Source organism: Oreochromis aureus, linkage group 15 (genome assembly GCF_013358895.1).
Source record: "Oreochromis aureus strain Israel breed Guangdong linkage group 15, ZZ_aureus, whole genome shotgun sequence".
Lineage (NCBI taxonomy): Eukaryota > Metazoa > Chordata > Actinopteri > Cichliformes > Cichlidae > Oreochromis > Oreochromis aureus.
This window is the reverse complement of record NC_052956.1, coordinates 29,800,373-29,823,664: the sequence shown is the minus strand read 5'-3', so window position 1 is coordinate 29,823,664 and position 23,292 is coordinate 29,800,373. Positions and strand designations below refer to the sequence as shown.

The window sequence follows — 23,292 nt, the reverse complement described above, 5'->3', positions numbered from 1 at the left end:
TTGTCTTGTGTCAAAAAATATATGACACTGAATCTAAACCGTATCTGTTTTAGGTTGTATTTGCCTAACAAATTGTGGCAGGTTCTTATTTTCATATTTTGGAGGCATAATCTTTTGGGGATGGGCAGATGTATTTACTTAAATCATTGCTGAGAATCAGGAACACGTGGATGGTAGGCAGGCAAGCTTTAACCAATTATAGAAACCATTTCATTACCTGAACACACACTGCAGGGTCAGTGAGAACCCTACAGGTAAAGGGTGCAAAAAAACTCTTAAAATTTAAGTTCCTGAATGTGGTTCAGTATTTCTTTTTCCTAAAAAACACTCTTGAAACAAAGTGTTTAAGGCAACCCAATGTTAGGCATTAGGTAGGTACTCAAGTTTTTCACCTTAAAGGATCACATGTGAAAGTTATAGAATCATTAGCTCACGCTGGTCGACGAACTAGCCCATTCTATTAACAATGGGTATTAAAGGGCACTGGTTTAGCTCAGTGGGATGACCAGGCGACCATATGCCGCATTGGTTTATGGTCGGCTAGCCTGGGTGTGAATCGACTCGCGGCCTTTTGCTGCATGTCTTCCCCTTGGTTTCCTGTCAGTCTCTACTGTCCCTATCAAATAAAGCTGAAAAAGGCCAAGTTAAAAAACAAACAAACAAAGGGTGTTAAATCTACTGGGTAAACGAAGTTCTGATTATGGTATGGTATGTCACCTCTCTGTGACATTACTAAGGGCTCTCTGTGGAAAGCTTTCCTGTCACAGGTGACAAAGAAAGCCAAAAACATGATAGATCTGGGCAGTGTGGTACAGCATCATTGGTTGGCTGAGTCTGTTGGCACTTTAAGTATGGTCAGGAAGCTGTGTGTAAACTGTAGGAACCCCCAAATTAATCCAGCACAGGATACCTGTAAGTACCCTCGCTGGAGGAAATGAATGAAAATGTATTACAAATGTATATAGAAACAGAAATGAATCTTCTCTCAGAATATGATTTTAGCATAGTAGCCAATGGGCAGTTAACGTGCTGTGATATTATGTCATTAGTGGCACTGAGAGCTGAGTTAATCCTATCTGTATTTGGTAAACTTGTTCGCTATCAGCCGTGTTAACTGCATTTGGCTTATTTACAGTGACATTTCTGATATTAAATTTTATTTGTTGAGTCACATGTGTTATGTTTTCTCTTGTTGACAGATAATAGCATGTCAGCAAAGAAGATGATTTGTGTTCACTTAGCCAGATAGTCTTTTAATTATAATTTGTTCTCCTAGTCATTATCTTAGGAACTTGAGAAATGGGGAGGTGTAAACAGCTCTGACAGTCTTTTTATATTATGATGTTATGACTGAGTTTCTTTGTAGTCTATTACCAAATACTTACAAAGTAAGTAGCCGGTGAACAGTTGTTGGTGGATGAGCAAAACATAGCAAAAACTGAATAAGTAAGTATGGTTCTGTAAAAATATGAAATAATTTCGTTTTTTTGTTCCAATTTTTATCAAAGTGCGCCAAAATCTGTCATGGTTTATTTATTTTCACCCACCTGCTGCCTCACATCTGTTCCCTCCATTACATTTGACCTTCATGAATTGAAACATTGTTCCTGGATTTTATTATTTCCATAAAATGAGCTGTTTCCCCTGTTGGGTCACAATGGCTTTTGTTTAGCTAAATGTCCTGCCCTCATAAACATTCCCTTCTGGCATAGCAGCACTTGTGGGCAGATACACACAGACGCCGGATCATATAACTGAAGGATGTTATTTTGTTTTCGTTAGCCTTCCTTCATGTTTAGATAAGTGTGCAATCATTCACGCAGTAATAATGATCTACTCCAAGAACATTCCACAGTAATAAAGTGGCTGAAGGGTAGAAGTATAATATTATGGGCTTTTATCATCTCTGACTGCCTTATCGATGAGACGGGCTTGTGTGTTTTCAGGCCCACGTCGGCCAGTCCTGGCAATCACTGTGCAAACAGGAACATACTTTAGTTGTATTTGTACAGGGTGTCGGTAGCTGATGGTTGCTAGGGGCAAAATGAGTGCTGGTGTCCTGGTGTCCTGTTGTCCCCGAAGGAGTGGCTTTTCTTTCATGATTAAGACCCATCTAAAGCACAGAGCATACATGCACAGTGACAGCTGTTGTTGTGGTAAGGAAATATTCTTCTGATGTGATGCATCATTAGTTATAGGTGCAGCTGCATCCCACTCTCTAGTCAGTAGTACTTATACTGTAAGAACACCAAATGGCTGCTGCTCTGCTGCTGTCTGGCTCAGCCTCTAGCCGCCACTTTTGTTCTTTGTGGAGGGAGAAGGCCCGGCCCATCACCCCCCGTAGACAGAGTTGCAGTGTTTGTCTCTAACCAGTGGCAGGCACGAAGCAGCCTGCAGTGGATTTATTGCCTGCCAGCCACACAAGAAAAGTTGTTATTCAGTCCTCACAAACAGCAAGATCCAGGGCACAACTGCTTTTCTTGTGGCCTTTTGTTGCTCGCCAAACCTTCTGTCAGTGTTATGCACTTTGAGACGCTAATGTGAAGCCTGAGATGTAGCCAAAACAGACCGTTGAGGTCAGGTGAAATCTATCAGATTAATTCTAGTTTAGTCTTTCGAAAGAATGTGTTGGTCAGTATTAGTCATAATAATGTTTAGCAGTAGGAATTCAAACATTCCAGGTCCCTACCAAGTACCGATACCAGTCACCAGTCACCTGTAATGAGCACTTCTTGGTGCTGTGTAGCTGCACAGTACCAGCTCCACATTCAAACCAGACACCTTCTTGCTGTGAGGCAACAGTACCACTCATGCCACCATCATGGAACCACATTTTTAGGTAAAATGTGAAACTAAAAGTTGATTTCTTGGAACAGAGCTATGCGTGGTTTAGAGAAATGAGCTGGTTGGAATGTGGTCCCAGATACTGGATAACAGCTGCACTACCAAGAAACAAAGCAATGGTTTCATTCTAAACCACGGCCGACCATGGTAGATGTCCTGTCTTAGACTTAGAATAGATGGAAATTCAAAATGTCATATGATGCTCAATGACGTACACCCAGTTGGTTCTCGGGTGAGCTTGTTCGAAGTGAACTAAATCTGGTTTAGCTCCAAATATTCAGAAACCACTGAGTGTTTTTTTTTTCTTTGACCTATTTCATTTTGAAAGCCAAGGGCAAGCAGTCAGATCTTTGGTTCTGTGTATTTATCCCTCTTTTTCCTATTTACTTTACACATAATGATCAGTTTATGTAGTGAAATGTAGGCAAAAGTTTGTAGTTCGGCTTTTATTCAGATACTCAGTGAGTTTAAGATCAGCAGGTTTTTGCAGCAGAAAGCTGTTCAATGTGGTGACGATTTAGACAAGCTTGCTCAGATCGTGCCCACCATCCCAGCACGTGTGGCCTAAATGGCCTGGTCACAAGATTTTCTGCAATGTAGAGTTTTTTTCCCAGAGGACCTCTGGATTTCTCCCTGGATTATAGACGTGCGTGATTATGACCTGTGTTAGTGTTTTATCAGGACTCTGTGTTATTTTGTCAGCAGGTTGCAAAGTGAAGCTCCCTGTGAAAAGATCTTTATTTACAGGACAAATAACCATGTTTTGTACATACACCAGTGCATCTCGTGCTGTTTTGTTCCTGTCATGTGAAGCCAAGTAAAGAAATGGTTGTTACTTCATGTTGCCTTTGATAGTGGGTCAATGAAGGGTGGCCATGGTGTTTGGACTGGTAATATTTACACCGTCAACCACTTCCTTTACTCAGATACTGGCAGTATATTCTTCCCTACAGCAGATGAGCAGAACAATGTTTTGTGACCTGTGACACCCAAGAACCAGTTTCCCTTTGTGAATTGTGAAGCCAGACTACCAGGAGATTCAAACCAGGAACCTTCTTGAGGTGACAGTGTCAATCAACATGGATCCATCTATTTTCTTTTACCAACCAGGTTCATTGTGGGGCAAACATGTGACAAAGATTTTGTGTGTACATCCCTGGTTACTCATCAGAAGCATGTTTGTATCCCTGGGGCTTTACAAACACACTGGGGACATTTTCTTCCTTGCCAAACATTTATAAAAGTATAGCTTGTGCTGTTTGCTAATCTGCATTGTTTACATATATGTTTACTTGCTAGCGGTGTTTTTCTCTCCTTCCCTCCTGACTGTGTTAGCTGGTCTATGTTTCTAAATACAGATAACGAGACTCTGGAATTAATTAGATATAAGGAGTAATTATTTTGTCATTTGACTTTTAAGAGTGTTTCACTGTAAATTGTAATGATTTGATGATAAATTTCTCCACATCCCCCGCCACACTCAAACTGCAGCTTGTGTCACAAATTCCTCCTCAACACCAAATTTAATTTGAACACATCAAAGACAATCAGTCTTTCTGTGAGACTGTGAAACTGTCAGCAGGGATTATATATTGAGTCACAGCAATATATGCTGGTGTTTGTGCATGTGCGAAAGAGCCAATAGTTGGTTTTAATAATTCTGTTCTGGGACAGGTGGTCAGAAAACTCCACGAGCTACCTTTCAAAATTAAACTCTTAAGGCGATTGTTTCCTGTAACTCTTCAGTGCTGTTTATTACACATGAGGAGGTGGCACAGCAGCTCAATCAACTACTTAAAATTACTAAAGGACTAGGTTCATATCCCTCATATTCAATTCAGTTCAATTCAATTTTATTTATATAGCGCCAAATCACAGCAATAGTCGCCTCAAGGCGCTTTATATTGTACAATAATAGATACAGAGAAAAACCCAACAATCATATGACCCCTATGGGCAAGCACTTTGGCGACAGTGGGAAGGAAAAACTCCCTTTTAACAGGAAGAAACCTCAGGCAGAACCAGGCTCAGGGAGGGGCGGCCATCTGCTGAACCGGTCGCAGCAGATGGCAGCATATGGAATTTTTATCCGAAGAATGGCAATTGGACTGGTTCTTCGAGCACTCAAAACGCTTTAAACAAGTCTTATTCACACACACATTCACACAGATTTACACGATGAATGAATTGGGAGCAATCGGGGTTCAGCATCTTGGCCAAGGATGCTTGGCCCTCAGATTTTAGCAGCCAGGGATTAATACAGCACACGTCCATTTGATGCTGTGTTTGTTTATGATGTGTCTAAAGTGCAAGCTAAGCCTGAACCTCCCTTAAGTGCTGACATGTTGAATGTAAATAGGATAATGTGTATTTGGTGACTTATTTTAGCAAATGTGGCTTCTGTCAAGTTTTTTTTTTCTTTGTAGAGGAAACTTTTGGGGAGTATTTTTGGGGTTTATACAACTTTTGCTAAACAATTGCTTAAATTAACTAGTTAAAAAATTACCATGAAGCCATAGCTTCATGCTCCAACCTCTCCACGTCTGGGCTGGAGTCTGTCCCAGCTGTCAGTAAACATATCAAAATCATCAGGAGTTAACCTATGGGAGTGGGTTATTAAATAATACATGGGTTAGCCCATAGTCTCTAATCTGTGTCAACTATGGACTTTGTGTTTAACCATGGTCCCGCATAGAGTCAGTGATCACAAAGTCGCACTGGGTCTGCCTCGTTCAGCGTGCGGCCTAAGTGGTGGTTGAAAGTGGTGCTGTAGTGCATGGGGGGGATTCAAGCCCTAAGCCCAAACTTACTATCACAATGCCCCATTATAGCCTGTGGATTAAGGCTGTTATTAAACACAAACCTCATTTCCCCATATGAGGCAAAATCAAACAGCCTGGATACAATTACAGTATTGTACCCCTCTCTGCTGTTTTCTGAGATAGGGCTATTCTTGCCTGCCTTGAGGGTATAGTGAGAAATATTCTAATTGATCTGATGTGTATTTACTGGGTAGAATCTTATTATCTGTTTTCGATCATGTGAATACTTCTGTGGTTGGTGCTTTTAGTCAGTTAGCTGTCTCTACTGTAATCCATGATTTGCTTCATGGCATACATGAATCTAAACCTTACTTCTTTCAGTTTGTTGAATTAAAGAAGACATTTGAAGCCTTCAATTTGAATAAAAAAATTTTTTTTCACTTTATATAGACCAGAAAATAAATTAATTAACAAAAAGGAACCCCCCAAAAAAGCTGTTGGGTGTGTGTGTGTGTGTAATAACATCTTTGCGGGTACCAAAAATTGGACCGACAGCCCTTATGGGGACCAAAATCCCGGTCCCCACAAGTTTGAAGGCATTTTTGAGACTCAAAATGTGGTTTTAGTTACAGTTAGGGTTACATTTAGGTTATGGTTAGGTTTAGGGTAAGGTTTAGGGTTAGGCATTCATTTTTGATGGTTAGGGTTAGGATAATCGGCTAGGGAAAACATTATGTCAATGAGATGTCCCCACAAGGATATAAATACATGTGAAGTGATTTGAAGACGTCCAGTACAAACTAGAGACGAATGAGAGATTAGGTTTTGTATCTATTTACATTTGAGAAATCTATAATAAGTGATTTGTGTGTGTGTGTGTGTGTGTGTGTGTGTGTGTGTGTGTGGGAGTGGAACTTTCTAAAATGTTTGTAATTCTCTGAAACAGAAAATGGGACATACAGTGACTGCAAGTTATGAAGTGTCAAAACAAACATTTTTGAAATTCTACAAGCCGTAGGTGCAGTCATTTGAAAAAGACTCGTTAAACACCACTGTGCAGTCTGCACTGAACTGAAGGAATGTTTTAAAGAAGAGTGGGGTTAAATTCCTCCATGTTGTAAAGGATGGTTCTACAAGCTGTTTAATCATATGCAAGTAGTCCTGTGACAACTTTCTTTTTCACATGACCACATAAATATTAATATATATATTTATATAGCAATTTTTTAAATGAAGATGCTTTATATGATGACTTAGGAAGGTAATAGTAGTACAGTCCTATTCAGAAAGCAGTGTAACTGTGGATTTGTGTTAGTTGTCTCTGTGAAATTAGAGCTTTTCCCTGTGAGTGTATGACCCAGTTTGAAAGCTGTGAGGTATTTTAGCCCTCAGCCTTAGTTACTCTTGGAGTGTGAATTAGAAGGCTGAAGCTGTACCTCCTTTTAGGTGTCTGATTTAAAAAAACAAAACAAAAAACTACCTATGGCGGGGACGTGTTCTCATAATGTTTAGTCTTCCATCTGTATTACTCCCCAGTACATTTCCTTGATATTTACCTTTTGGTTTCAGGTCAGCCACTGTGTGCATCTGAATACTTTATTCTCTGTTTGTGATGGAGGTGAATGACAAAAAGAGTTATGTTAGCATGCACTAATGAGTGTCTCACCCTGTAGGTGAGATTCATGTTTGAATTCAGTCTATTCACTGACTGAAACACCCTGTGGGCCTGTCTAAAGGGCACGATTGATTATGGATTGTCCGTGATGGGTCAGCAAATAGGATAGTCCAAATGGGAGTTGGTGAAATCAATGAGCCGCTTAAAGTAGCAGCGCTTGAATGCGCGGCGTTAGCCAGCCGTTCACACTAATCACACTTCGGTCCCTGAAACTTCTTGCCAATGCAAATATCACTAAATATAATTTTATTTGTATACATCAGTTCAAGCAAATGTGATTTGAGTTAATATGATGAGTTAATATGTAAATTGATCCATCATTTTTCCTAACCACTTACCCAACTAAAGTGGGACCACAAAGGGAGGGTTCCAATACTGATCCGACATCTTTGAGCAAGAGACTGATAATCAGTCATTTATATTTAAGTCAACATCAAGCTTAAACCGTGTTTGGTGATTTGTCATCAATATTATACTGGAACTAAAAAAAGTGGGATTGATGTTTCTCTAGACCTAATTTTGGTTTTTATTTAAGACTGAAGCCTGAGACGGATTTTGAAGAGCGGTGAAGAAAACAAAAGCTTTCCAAAAACTTTCAACACTTTAATGGTCTAAACACAAACTGCCACAAAGAGAGCTGGAGGTGTATTTATTTCTTTTTTCTTTATCTTTGGTGTCCTGTAAATTTTGGTTACTCGTTCATGTAGTTTGGATGAGTTGTTTTTGAAAACGCTCCAACCCACAACAAGCACAGTCACATTCAGTGCTTAGAGCTGTCGTCTTTGCTCATGAGCTGTATTTGAGACATTTAAGGGATATCTATAAATTGTAGCTGTAAAATCATAGCTTACATTCTCCACGAAATGCACTAGCATGAAGCTGAAGTAGCTTACAGGTATCTCACTGAATCCATGGGAACCTATTTATCCCTTCAAATCTTCCCCAAAGGGATGCATCACAAAGCATGTTTAACTTTTCTATAGTGCCATTTGACGAATACAATCAGAAAGCTAATCAAAGCTAATCATCTCATCATAAGTGAATTACTCGCTGCCTAAATGATAGTCATCTATCATCCAAAGATATCATCTTATACTGTACGCATGACTGTTGATTCACTGTCCACTCTGTGCAGAGTAATAGGCACGAGTTTGTCAAAGTGACAGATGATTGTTTTTTATACGACGTCTCCTCCAAAGTGGATGCTTTGCAGAAAGAAATCATGCTAATCACGAATGCAGACGTTTCGGCCAGACTAAGCTATAATCTCTAGAGCACTGACAAAATAAATGAGACATTTATCAACTGTTGGGTGTCTCATTTCAGATATTCATCTCATTCATCCATAGCACTGTAAGGGCTTTTGCATAAAAAGCTCCAAATGGTTTATATGTAATTACCCATCATTCCTTGTCTTTTTTAGGGCAATTCAAGATTATTTAAGGTGTGTGAGGACAGGCAACACTTTGTTCTTGTCTACCATTATATTTGATTATTTTTACTTTTATTCCTCTTGCTCCTTTTTGCTGTTTTCTTGAAGATGCAAAAGTTAAAAAAAATTTTCTGTCACAACAGCTCTTATTTCTTGATTTCGTGCTTTACACCAGTTGTTACATCGATATCAGATGAGCATATGTGTGGGAAGATGCACAAACCTGACATCAAACATTAATCAGACCTTTCCACTGTGTGTTCCAGCTGTTACGAGAACTGAAACACCCAAATGTGATCGCCCTCCAGAAAGTGTTCCTGTCCCACAGCGACAGAAAGGTCTGGCTCCTCTTTGACTACGCCGAACACGACTTGTGGGTGAGTCTCTCTGCGCCATTACTGCAAGCAGGAGCTGTTCATATGATTAATGTATGACAGAAAACCTCGTCCTACAGAAATGGTTACCTAATGATGTTCACATTAAGATTCAACGCTGTGCCCTAAACCGTTAATATTGTGTGTAAACGACAGCCGCAGTGTCTCTGGATTGTTACAAATGTTTTATTTGTTCACTCATATTTTTGTTGCTCTGGGGAAAGTATGAACAAGAGACAACTGGAGGTGGTTTTGTAGATATGTGTTTATTCCCTCTGATGAGGCGTGCATAAGTGAGACAAACCCTTTCTTTGCTTCACAGCACATCATCAAGTTCCACCGCGCCTCCAAGGCCAATAAGAAGCCTATGCAGCTGCCCCGAGGGATGGTGAAGTCTCTCTTGTATCAGATCCTGGATGGGATCCATTACCTCCATGCCAACTGGGTGCTCCACAGGGATCTGGTGAGTGGCTATATTAGCTCCAGTGCTCTCATTTCCCTTTACAGACACTTACCCATTCCATACGTACGTTTCCAGAGGCATTGTGATTAACCAAGGTTATTAAAATTGAGAAACTGAAAGGAAACACTAGGTATGAAGTTAAACATGATAACATACTTCATTCTTTTATCTGAAACAACAAAGCACCCCACCACCACGTATTTTTATAAATAAAAAAACAAACTCAAACTGCTCAAACTACTAAAGCTAAGCAGTTTGAAAAGCTAAACATCCACTGATACTGGAAGTAAAACCTTCCTGTAACAGGTGTTAGATAACACTTAGGAACTGAAAATAAAATAGTGTGACTATCTTACTGTTAAGAATGAAAATTTAGGGAGAAAATATCTGAACCTCTTATCTGAAGGTCGTCCACTCTACTATATCTACTGCTCACAGAACTCGTTCACACGGAACGATTCCACCGAGCAGAGCTGTGTTATTTCACTGCCTTTCGTTGTTATGTCTCCGTGTGATGTGTTATGATGATTTTATTTGTTGGAAGAAGCAGAATGTCCTGAACTCTGAATGCTTTTTGACTCCCGTCTACCCTTTAACCTGGTTCCAACACACAAGTGGTTCCTGTGAGACTCTTTTCTCCTCGCTTTTCCCACAGGGCTTTGGTTGAAGGGAGGTCGCTGTGTATATTACCTGATTTCTGACAGTCTGTTTGGAGATACAAGTTTGTTATGCTAGTACCACCGAAAAGAACCAGTCAGCGTGTCTCCAGGCACCTTCTGAGAAAACAGATCTGTCACATGTAAAAGAAAGAAAAAGCAGAACTGGAATAATTTCCAACATCTGACTCTGCACTGCAAACACCCACAGCCCATCTGTAAGTGCATCTCCCCTGGCTCTCTCTGGCTCCCTGCATCTGTCACTCGCCACTGAGGACCATGTGCGCCTTTGCTTGTGGATGAAAAAGTATAATTAACCAAACAGCAGATTATGTGATGAAACTTTGATTTGATTACTGCCATCTCTGCTTTGACGTCAGATGGGCTGCACTGAGGCCTTTTTCCAGATAATGCTCTGGTAAGACTGGCTCACTGAGATTACGCTGTTTAAGAGAAAGTTAGCTAAGATAGATAGATAGATAAATCAGGTTCAGAAGTCAAAGGGAAGAGCTGCCAAACAGTTCAAGCTTCTGTCTATGGGTTTCGTCTTCTTTATGTCCGGTTGTCAACTCTTACGTAATCTCAAACGATCCTTTGTGGTCATGTGGTGTCCTGACAGCACATTATGCAAACCTGAACGGATCAAGTAGGTATTTCAGTCTGTTGGTGATCCACAGGGTATCTATAAAAGTTTCTCTCTTGAAGGTAAATAGTTAAAAAGCCACCAGTACTGATTTATCAGTTAAAGGTCAACTAAAGGTAAAGTTAGTCAGTTTGTGCAAGTTAGGGCTTCGGCTAACCTCAAATGACAGGTGAGTCAGCTTTGAGTGGTTTAGATGGTAAGTTAAGTGAACACTGACTCTAGAAATGACTCTCCCACTGCTGCTCTGTCTGGTTTAGTCAGGCCGTCAGACTTATCGCACTTATGAAAGTTTGTTTTTCATTGTATTAAGTCTGTCTTGGATATCAGGATTTCACTGATATCCACTGTAACTGACATAAAGCAAGTGAAAAAAAAAACAAACACAAACCCAAAAATGAAGGGTTTTCCACAGTTTGGATGCTATAAATGCGTCAGTGACGAGACCATAAATGTTTGTGTTCTCAGCCAGTCATGTTATGGCTCCTCACATGTGTTTGTACTGTAGACAGGCCACTGACGTACTCATGTGCACCTATGATGAGTACTCTCCAAAATGAAAGAGCTTCTGTAAAGTGTGTGGAAGAGTCACTTCCTTCTCAAGGTCCCAGCATGTAAGCTGTAAACTGTCCACTGCAGCAACTGTTTGTCGTCCTCATTCATGTTTTTTTTTCCTTTGATGTTTCTTTTTGTTCGGGCCAACCTTTTTACCAGTCAGCATTAAATCTATGAATAGTGTCTTTGCTGAGGGTTATGCACTGCTGGCACCATCTTCATAGCCTCTGCCCTAGTTGACTTCATCATCTGTTTGCTTAGTCCGGCATTAATCCTGAACCACCCCATGAACCCCCTCACTTCACTCAACAGAAACATGCCATATTTGGTGTTATGTTGTATACAGTGGCCTTTGCCTCAGCTGTCAGGTGTCTTTATAAATCACACCTTAAAAACAAGACCCTGGGGTAAAAAAAAGAAAGAAAAGAAAACAACAACAAACAACTCCAACAAAATTCAGGATTCTTTGTGTGAATCTTATAAAACAGAACATTTAGATAAAATACAAAACACAGTAGTATTAAATTCCTCCTTACAAGGAGTAGGGATGGGAATTGATAGGAATTTAGCAATTCCGATTCCATTGTCAATATCACTTATCAGTTCTCATTGGCTCCACTTTGCGAGTTGCCACCATCTCTAAGGAGCATATCAGTGACGCTACACTCATGCAAATCATTACATGCTGCATGGTGAAATGTTTGTGGATGTTGGAGGTATTTTTCTTCCCTCTCTTTAACAATATAAACCTACAGGCTACAGCCCCACACACCAACACCTTATCTACCTATATGAGTAGACTCATGATCTTTTTCTTAGTATTTAGGTATGAAAACAAAGCCGACAGCACAGAGCAAAGATGAAAACCAGCACTTCAAAGCGATCACCACGGTGATTCTACTTTAGAAACATGAACAGGTAGAAATGGAAGCTACAGGCTTCAGTTTGTTACCCTTTGAAGTTCAGCAGTGGCTGATTTTGCCTCAAATGATGGCTCACTTTATCGCGATGCTGGGCTGGGGCCAGCATTTACTCAGCTTTAACATCACTCTGGGCTCTTGGCTAGCTTAGTGTTAGCATGCTGTCTGTGCAGGTGCAAGTTGTGTTAGCAACATAGTGCAGTTGTTTCTGTCCTGGAGCAGTCTCCACTTTACCATTGCCCTCTCATTCTGTAGTGTAATAAAAATAAAAGTAATGTCCATATCCTCGCTGTAAACTGTGTAACTTTTTCCTGCTAGAGACACAGCTGATCGTAGTGAGAGTGTAAGATCGATAACCTTATTATTCCTTTTACTGAGCTGATGATTATTATTCTGTTACTGATAAATTAAAACACTGCAGTGAAAAAGTAGCTGGAAGTGCACAGGAAGAATCGGCACTGCTGAACAGGACAATCACAATAGTTGCAGGCTGCGTGGACCTAATGTTGTGCTTACAACCTGATGAGGGTGCACATCAGCTTACGTTGTAAATCGCGGCATAGACTTACTGCTGAAACATAAATCAGATGTTAGACCAGCAAACCACAATTGTTTTCGTTATTTGTTCCCTTGATTAGGCCTGCAGCAAGAAATAAAACAAGATGAAACAACCAGTTAGAGCTGCCGATGATATGCTGTAGTGTAGTGTGTGTGTGAACTAGCAAACCTCCATCAAATCATGCACTCGCAGTGTGCCAGCATGGCTTTAATATTCTCTGTTGCTCACAGCAGTTGTCATAGTAGGAAAAACACAAGTGTTAGTAGTAACATTAATGTTGGCTCTGTGAGCCTGAAACATGTCTTCAGTAAAAGAAAGGCTCTTAAAATAACGTGTCAGGATGTTTCATACAGACTTTTATTTTGTAGCACTTTGTAAATTTGTGGAAATCATAAGCACCAAAGTTCATAATATACACAATAGCGCTCTCACAGTAGCTGTGTGGATGTTTTGGCTCTCTCTTAAGGTCACACCAGTCTTATCTGCACACCAACATTTCCGGCCCCTCGATTATTTTCGCTGCAGCCGTTATTTTGCTGTCTCTCTGCCAGGGCTTCCTGCCATTGTGGCCACATAACCTCACTCATAAATTTCATCCTTGCCTCTTGTGATCGGTGAGATTAGCGTCTTTTGTGCAGGTGCCTGGCTCTGTGTCAGGTCTCTGCGTGGGCATGAGCAATAACAACTGAAATAAGAGAGACTGCTTGTAGCAAAGACAATGCTACATTATAGAAAGATCTACCCAAGGCCTCCTACTGCTGTCTAAGTAGATGTGAAAGTCTTCCCATGAGTTGTATTGTGAATACATGCAAGGGGAGGAGCAGACATATATTGTGCCACACAGGGAATGGTGCTCCTGCCCACTATATCTTTAACAGCTGCAGTAGTTCTGCTGTTGCATAAGCTTGTCTTTGTGCTTGAGTGTAGCATGCTCTGCCTCTCTGGAAAGCATCCATGTGCTGTGCATTGCACTGTCACAAAGCCCCCATCCCCCATTTACTCTTGCTGTTACTCCTTTGTCCGCCCCGCCCCGAAATCAGAGGTACTTGCCGGCTTATGTAAGATGATGTCAAGCCCACCACCCTGCACGGATAGCTGAGTCAAGAACCTGACTCTGCAGGCCAAAGCAAAAGGCATGCACCTCCATGGACTGTACCAATAATCACTTAAGAGAGGGGTGGTGTGTGTTAGGGTATTACTGAAGGTCATCTGTTATTGCAGAGTAACCAGCAGTGCTATACTACATGCATATTACTGGGTGGGTGGCTGTAAGAAACTTATCATGCAAGGCGTGGAATACTACACAACCACATTTTTTTTTCAGTGTCTAAAGTGGAAAGTGAGAACTGTGTGTGCTTGCACTGAGAAGTTTGCTTTAGTTTTCATTCAATTTTGCATAGATGAGTTGAATTCTAATCTGGTGTCTGATTCAGATTATAATTGTTAATATTAGATTATAGATTATCAGATTATAATTGTTAATATTAACCTATTTACTTATATTATTACCAAGAGGCATTTAATCCATTGACACGGGTAAATCAATGTAATCTGGACACAGCATCTGTGTTTTGCACTAAAACTGATTTATTTCTACAGTTTATATGTCATATATAAACTCTTTAACAATGGAAAGATATTGTTATTGTATTACCTTTTTAAGATTTTAAAAAGTGTCCAAAAGGAAGAGAGTTTGACTACAGCCGGATCTTAATTTAAAAAAAAACTAGCTCTGCTGGATTGAAATATGACTGGAAATGATCCAAACATAAGATCATTTCTGATCATATTTCTTTAAAACAGGAGCTTCATGACTGTCTGATTGGTGATTCCTATTGGTAAGACTGATTCGTTGAATGCACACTGATTGAACAAATATCTGCTGTAGGTCGGATGCACTTTCAGCTTAAGAATTCTACACCACTTATTTCCTTTTCTGTGTTCTGGTCTCTGTGGTTTCCAGTAGTTCTTAGTCGTTCTTACCCCCTTTTTCTAATTTTGTACATCCTCAACTCCTGTCCTCACATCTTAGTCCCATCTCAGTGGAGGAGGAAAGGATAAAACATAAGGGGAAAGGAATTGTGACAACAGGGATTTAAAAAAAACTTAAAGCAATGTTGGTTAAATATGACATTTGGTACAGCCGGACCATGAAGTGTTTTGTTGTACCCCAGTTTCAGCTGTGTTTTCTTATCTCGGTTTTAACATTACTCGTGGAATTTTTTTTATACTGAAGGCCTCTTTTAATCAAAATCCCAAAAACATCCTCGTTGGATCATCTGGTTTCCCTTCACGTTGCGTTGTTACTAATCAGCATTTTAATAAAGCTCACTTTCAAGTGTCAAGTTCTTTTTTTTTTTAATTAGATGACCTGAATGTTTTCCTGGACAGGCGTGCATTTCCTCTTATCTCAGTGGTCTAGATGTAAATGATAACATGAGTCAGGCTTGAATTTCCTCATATTTTCATGACAGATTTAATCACTGCCTTGCTTCAGCAGTCTCTGTGTTATTAATTCATTCTGTTTACAGGTGATTAGTCAGCTTGAGTAATATCTCATTGTAGCAGCATTAGTATTAATAGTGCTTTTTTTCCTCCCCCTTGTATTTTGCAACTATTCGAAACGGTTGCCTGGCGCTCCCTAACCCTGGTTGTGCCAGAGGTCCCTTCTGGCTAAATGAGACTTCTTCCTCCCCGCTGTTGCCAAGCACTGCTCGTAGGGGTTGAGTACTCTCACTCCACACACTGTAAACAAACAGCAACTACTTGAGGAAAAGCAGAACCAGAGTTAGTTTGAACCAACCAACTGGCTGTGTGAAAGGATGAAGCATGCTTTAATATTACTGCATACTGCACTAATAGCACAAAGGGGCTTCATTGTCTGGACAGTTGGTCATTGATGAGTCCTGTAGGCTGTGACCTTTCGCTTTCAGCTTGTTTATCAGCTTGCCCACTCTGTTATGTAAGTGTATAAGTCTGGCTCCTGAAGTGGCCTACTTTTTGATATAAAGATGTAAATGATTTTGTAAAAGAGGGCCGCGTCCCTAAGGACTGGGTTTACAGATCCTCTGTGGGGCGGAGAGTGTTTATTTTCCCCTGGCTCCCGATCCATTTATGAAACTGTCCAAATGGAACTGATTAATTTCACTGGCTGCATTTGAGGGGAAGTCTTAATTTGAAGGACGTGAAAAGGAATTTGGTGCATGCTTCACTAACTTTGGTGCATATTTCAATCAATTTATTACGTCTCCTTATATCACTGTGGTCTGCTGCTCTTTGAATCAATCCCTCTTGCACTCATGTTTATACTTTTCAGCTTTTTCTTCCATTAGACACGTGAACTTATTTACATCAAACTTCATTTTGGCATGCTCATTTTGCATTTTGAAGGCACTGGCACTCACTCAGGTCTTTTACAGAACATTCAAGAGGTAAAAAAAAAAAGAAGAAAAAAAAGAGTACGTTCAGGCTAGGCATATTAATTCACTTAGGTCTGTTTAGAATTTGAAAGAGGGGCTGAACTCCTCGGGCCTTTGAAGAGACGCTTGTCTTTGTGTTTGCCGATCGTGGGGGTGTCATGTTGTGGGCATGAATAGCAGATCTCATTATTAGTGCTGTTTCTATGGCAACAAAACACGTTTGCCAGTCAGATCCGAGTCTGCCAAGCCAGAGGGTTCACATTCACTCAAACACCCAGGGAGACAGTTTGACAACAAGCATTACTGCATTCTACTGCACGACAAGGTGAACTTCAAAAACATGGGCCCACTGATATTTTTTGCCCTCTGAGAAAACGTACAGAGGTTTTCCGATGCATTTCATATCCTCAGGTAATTCGGAGAATTAAAACCACTGTGCTTACAACCGCAAATTATATGCAAGAAGTTGAGTTAGCGAATGGTCTGAAGAGCAGTCAGAAAAATACATTGTTGTATACATTGGTAGCCATTGGTAGCCATCAAGCTTTGGGGGCCTCCTAATTCCACTCTGATCCATCTAATTTTCAGCTGGGGGAGTAAGCAACCGCCGTCAGCCAACAGGCTTAGAAAAATCCAGTGAACACGATAAAATTAACAATTTGTTAATTAAATGCCAATTTTGAGCTCCTAGTTTGCTGTGCTGCAGTAACTACTGTTATATTTGCTAAGTGAAAATGTAATAGGTTAATCTTTCCCTATTTCCCATCCCAGCTATATACTGTTTTTACAGTGGACCAGTTTTACATGTTGACGTCTGAATATGTGTGAGCCAACAGCCTCCTAATTCTCTGTTTGGGAGATGTGACATCATAGAGGGGATACCCCTAATATGGTCAATGGTGGCACATGGCACTGGGGGTATAGAAAGCCCACCTGCCTGCTGAGGGGGGCAAAAAGTGAGTAAGTTGCTTAAAGGGACTGTAGCCTTAAAGAAAGAGAGGCTAGATCAGCTTATTTCAAGCAGACAGTGAACTGAGGGGCTGCACCAAGGCCCAGTATAAGATAACTAGGGATTATTCTGAGCAGTGAATTATGCAAAGCTACCCTAGTAGTCTTTAGTAATAACATCTTTACAAAAATACTTTTTTCCCACTTTTGCCCAAGTGCTTTCTCTGGGCTCTCTGTATCATTGTAGGGTCTTTACCTTACAATATAAAGTGCCTTGTGGTGACTGTTGTTGGGATTTGGCGCCACATACATATATATAAAACTGAATGAATCAAATACTCTTTGCGTTGCCCTATCAACAAAGGCAAAAATAAATCTAAAAAAAGGAAGTCAGTGTTTTTGTTCGGTTTGCACTATTTCATCACTTGAAACTTGTCAGGAGAAGGACTAATCAATGTTCGTAATAATCACATGGATCAAACGACTATATCTGTGAAAAACTTCACATCACATGTTTTTAGTTCTCCTCACCTGTTCATTGTATTTTAGTTTAATTTGTTTATGATTTGTTCTTTGCCAAAGTGAACCTTGCAGCACTTTTGTGAGTGACTCACAGTCCTAAAATTTAATATTTGTGGTTGAACGGGTAACATCATCTAAATGAATGCTTCTGACCTACCTAACATCATTGGTCTAGGATGTTTTTTAAGGCTTGGACCAAAAAACAAAGCAAAACTCAACCTGTTGTCTTGTTATTGTCAAATGTACTCAGCCTAACAACTAATATAGGATTTTAAAGACCAATATCAATTGGGTCATTTGAAAAGCCACTATGCTGTGGCTATGGCTTGTGTCCACTTAAATGGCGGCAGTCAGCTTGGTTGGCTAACAAAGCTTTTACTTCTCGGAAATTGTGTGGTTCCAGTTTCTCTCTGGAAACCAGATGATCACACCCAACTGCTTGAGCATGTTTGACCCCATTCCTGGGTGTATGATCAGTTGGCTTTTAAGTGCACTCCCGCAAAATGGCTCACTGACATAGTCATGTGGTTGTATGCTTCAGTACAAAAACAGGACAGTCAATAACCACTCAACATGTTTCTGCAAAGGGAAGCACTGATACTGTAATACCACGGGTATTCTGAATGTATTATCAGTCCAGCTGTGTGTTAGAACCATTTACATTTATTGTAGTTCCAAGTTAAAAACAGAGTGATTTGTAGTATACGCAACACCTCATAATGTTCTGTCTCTTTCTCCCACAGAAACCAGCTAACATCCTGGTGATGGGGGAAGGCCCCGAACGAGGAAGAGTTAAAATTGGTAAAGTAGATTTAAAAAAACATCATTTAAACTGCTTGACTGATTTGAAACTTACACAACCTTTAGGTACTTGTGTCAGCACAAAAGTGCATCAATTAGGTTGTTGACTTGTTTGATTGTCTGATAGCTACAACGTTTAACCTTGTCCAGAGAGGCCGACAGGAAGCTCAGATCAGTCCTGTTGCATAAGCCAGCTGGCCAGGGGAGTGTTGAAGGGTAATGCTGCATTGCTGGCATCTATTTTTAAACCCCGTACTCCCAGTAATAGCATAGAGTGTTGTTCCAGTGCAGCCAGAGTCTTTGCAACTGGTGCTGGTAAAGGTTTTACTTGAATGAACTCCACAAGGCTGCTCTGGTCAGACTCATAGTTCTGCACTCCATACAGATTCTCAAATGTCAGAGTTCTTTAATTGTTTAATATCTTAATAGTTACATGGAGCAGGACGTTCATTTTATTAATTTCCAACTTTCACTCATTCATTTTTTAGGAGGATGTGAACTAAGTATCAGAAATCGCATTCATTATAATTGTATTTGAATGCACGTTGGTTAAGCGAACAACTTTTTCAGCCTTATTTGTCCCTGTAGATATTGCTTTACAGTCAGTGTTGTATTTTCTGTGAACGTTTCATTATGAATCATCATCATCATTAGTATCATTAGTAGGCGAATGCAAAGCTCTGTACGAGGCTCATCCAAGAACAGTGTCAGTGACAAGTTTTACTTTTAATTCTAATTAAAATTTTAATTATATTCAGTGAGACCTGAATCTGGCAACTGAGCCCGTTATTCATGATGAACTCACCTCACTCAATCTATGACCTCAGAGTTTACCGAGGTCAGCTGAGAGGTGTTTTCCCATCGACTTCTTTGTACAACCAACCAGTTTCCCTCTACTGGCCATTAGAAAGAATGCAGGTTTAAAGGATGTATGTATAGGCTTTCCGTTTTCAGAATCAGATGCTACCTCCATCTTATACATGCAGTCTATGATCAGTACAATGCATCTTTAAAGTCATAAAAAAACAGTGAAATGTCCAATAAGTTATTAGCATATTTATTTACTGCGCATATAGAAGTTGGCACAATAAGACTACCCATCTAAAGAAGTGGGATTATAGTCTTATATGGATACCACAGATGGGTAGTCTTGAAAAAAAACAAACAGAACTCTTGCTCTTGGTGATTGCTCAGGTGTAGTGGCAGCTACAGGGGTGAATGTAAAAAGTGGAGGGGTCATGTCCCCCACTTCTCCAGTGGAAATAAAGCTGATTCAAAATAGCTGATTCACTGACCAGGTTCTAGAGGAGCTAAACAAATCCTGCTTTTCCTTGGTTTTCTAACTTTAATACCAGAATGCACTCAATTTTGGAGTGAAACACATGGAATCCAGCATTTTTATCCTTCTAGATACTAACTGGGGTCATAAAATACCAGATGAGAGGAGTTATTGAGACCATTAATGAATTAAGGTCACAAATTAAGAGAAGTCACTCCTTTTTCCACATTGATGAGTTGTCCCTTATTCTGCTGTCTGTTAGAAAGACACAGAAAAAGAATCAGTTTGTGCCAGTTTCCTGTTAATCTTTACTAGAATGAGGCAGAGTTAAATATTTATGTGTAACTTTTATTTTTTCTGTTAAGGTACTTTTTTAACAGTGGGAAATTGCTCTATTTCTCACATTACTCTTTTAGCAAGGGATTTTTTGCTAAAAGGGAAGAATACTATCTTCTCATGCTAACTAGAACAGATGTGGTTTGACATTAAAAGCCTGCCTTGTCCAGCTTTACAGTTGTGGATGTTTCATATTTAGTTGCGGTGTGAGAGACGCCCGAGGTTCTGTCTAGAACCCGTGGCTCTGACAGCAGCCTTGAACATGCATTTGTATCTCTATCTGATAATGCCTTTGTTTGCTAACTGCATCTATCTTCTTTTGCACCTTCGGCAGCTGACATGGGTTTCGCCAGACTCTTCAACTCTCCACTGAAGCCGCTGGCGGACCTTGACCCCGTGGTAGTGACGTTCTGGTACAGGGCCCCGGAGCTGCTGCTGGGGGCCCGGCACTACACCAAAGCTATTGGTGAGTCACACAGATGAAAAACACGTAACGCTCTGCACCAAGGCAGGACTTTGATCCCTGGCTGTTTGCTTAACTGCATCAGGTTTGTGTTAATTGACAGAATTAGCTATGATTTTAGAAGCAGGGTCTCTTGGTTTACATGCACGGCTGATAAGTGCAAAGTACTCATGTGATCCGTGGACATCATCAGAATAAATCAATCGTGGAGCACATGTTCCATCATAATCTTAGTACCTTCCATCTTACCACGTCTGTCCATTGAATGGAAGTTGACTTAGGGTGTTATCAATGACTCACCATTGCATTGTATTCACATCACGTAACATGTAAGTGTCTTGGCGTACAAAAACAGAACACTTAATTCAAACAAGTTTAAAAGAGGAGCCAACAACTCTCCCTAGTCGGGCTTTGAAAATACATAATAAATACAAACATTAGAAAAACACAGAACTCAAAGCCGACAAATTATAGAGAGACAACACAGCACCGGGCACAGACTGCAGTACAACAAGGAAATGGAAAAAAACAAAAAAACCCAGACATGCACCGATCAGCTGGCCAGAGTGTAGAATCAGCCGATTTTCCAGCTTTCTCCGCCCTGTGTGGTGACCGGCTGGTTAGCCTCACGTGTGTCCGATTATGAGGTGGCCCATTTCACGCATGCACAAAACGTGCAGGGCAGGGCAAGCAAATAGATGCACTCCACTGTGTCACAGCCACTGTGGAGGATCCTCATTGTGAGTGTAAAAGTTCTCCAAAGTAGTGACCACCATGAAAATGTTTGCGACGAAAAGACAGATGCTTAAGTCATCCAGCTGACATTTTCTAATAAAGGCAACATACCTAAAATTATGACGATGAGTGAAAAAGAGAAAACGGTCGATATTTGGTTATCTCGTGAAGTTATAAACATACTGGAAAAATTATGCATGTAACTGACATTTCTTTTTCTTTTGTTTGGAAAGCTAACATGCCAGGTAGAGCTGAGCGTACAGCAGCTCGTGTTCATTACATTTTTGCACCTCTTTCCAGTTGCAGGACACTTGATTTTCAGTTGTTTCAGTGAGAGAAAATTGTGCAACCTACAGCTGTTTAGTTTCACTTGTGTATGCTGTCAGTTCTAATAATGAGGAAGAAAAACAGAATTGGTAAGAAATTTTGTTTAGGTAGGTCACGCTTACAGAGAAATGCAGAATCTACTCACTTCTTAAAGAAAAAAACCCTAAACATTATACAGAAAAATAAATACATCACATCATCCCAAAAGGTTGATTCTGTTCATCTGGACGTAGCATTTTCACTGCAGGTAGTTAAGCAGTAACAAGTAACACTAACATCAATATTCCAGCAGAAAAAAATGACTTCCTGTAATCCAGGAAGATTTAGCCATTGTAGCTAATGTATCTCCACAATACTGAGACTAAGTGCTGTTTGTTTATATGTGTGCGTGCCTCAGACATCTGGGCGATTGGCTGCATCTTTGCGGAGCTGCTAACATCGGAGCCCATCTTTCACTGTCGCCAGGAAGACATCAAGACCAGTAACCCCTTCCATCACGACCAGCTGGACAGGATATTTAGTGTCATGGGTTTCCCTGCAGGTCTGCACAGACACACACATATACAAGCGAATGTTTAGTGTATCGATAAAAGTGTTAAGTTATTCATGTGCTTTTGTCTTTCACAGATAAAGACTGGGAAGACATCAGGAAGATGCCAGAGTACCCCACACTGCAAAAAGACTTCAGGAGGACGACGTGGGTGGCCGCTCTATGACCTCACTATAATCGGGGAGCTTGTAGACTTGTAAATGAAATATCACATATGCTGTCATTTGTCATCCAACAGGTATGCAAACAGCAGCTTAATCAAATACATGGAGAAGCATAAAGTCAAACCAGACAGCAAGGTGTTCTTGTTGGTAAGTGCACACACACATATATCTTAGTTCAGTTACTTTAGAGGCATTATGTCCATTTCCTGGTGACCAACCCTAACCGTAACTGCTAACTAATTAACCATTAAACTCTCTTTAAAAGTAATAAACTTTAAAGGGTCATGGACTGGGCTGTTATTGCCCAAATGAGGTGCAGGTGCACACAGTATAACTATGTAAACACGTATACTAATACTATTAATACTTAATAAAATCATCTTATTTTGAAAGTCCACTAATCAGGAAGCCCTGGCCCCACCTTTTTTTTTGTATTTTCCTACCATACACTGATCAGGTGTGTGTGTGTGTATATAGATCCTGTAACCATGTGTATTTTTCTGCCTTCAGCTCCAAAAGCTCCTCACAATGGATCCGACTAAAAGAATCACATCGGAGCAGGCGCTGCAGGACCCGTACTTCCTAGAAGACCCATTACCAACCACTGAGTGAGCCTTAGTAAACTTTTGCAAACTTTAGTCAGCCTTGTCCTGGTTCACACAGTGTTTCGTGTTTGTTCTTCAATCACTAATTTCATCTGCCTTCGTCTAGTGTGTTTGCTGGCTGTCAGATCCCCTACCCCAAACGAGAATTTCTTAATGAAGATGAGCCGGAGGAGAAAACAGAAAAGGTAAGTGTTATCCAGTTATCCTGTGCCTTAGACTGTAAGGCAGTCTAGCCGCTGCCTTACAGATAACTTCACTGGCGG

At 40.4% G+C, this 23,292-nt stretch overlaps 1 protein-coding gene across 2 annotated transcripts in view; it reads left to right on the top strand.

Moving 5' to 3' along the window:
- The window catches only part of cdk19 (cyclin-dependent kinase 19), a 52,564-nt gene that overhangs the window by 16,440 nt on the left and 12,832 nt on the right, over positions 1–23,292 (top strand). For both annotated transcript variants that reach the window (XR_005608386.1, XM_031735450.2), the window contains exons 3-11: positions 8,980–9,090; positions 9,410–9,550; positions 18,513–18,570; positions 20,520–20,651; positions 22,108–22,251; positions 22,338–22,407; positions 22,499–22,571; positions 22,935–23,032; positions 23,136–23,214. Coding sequence is in view for 1 of the 2 variants with exons in the window: in XM_031735450.2 (XP_031591310.1) it covers positions 8,980–9,090; positions 9,410–9,550; positions 18,513–18,570; positions 20,520–20,651; positions 22,108–22,251; positions 22,338–22,407; positions 22,499–22,571; positions 22,935–23,032; positions 23,136–23,214 (906 nt within the window). In the remaining variant the exon portion in view is untranslated. The remainder of the gene's footprint in view (positions 1–8,979; positions 9,091–9,409; positions 9,551–18,512; positions 18,571–20,519; positions 20,652–22,107; positions 22,252–22,337; positions 22,408–22,498; positions 22,572–22,934; positions 23,033–23,135; positions 23,215–23,292) is intronic.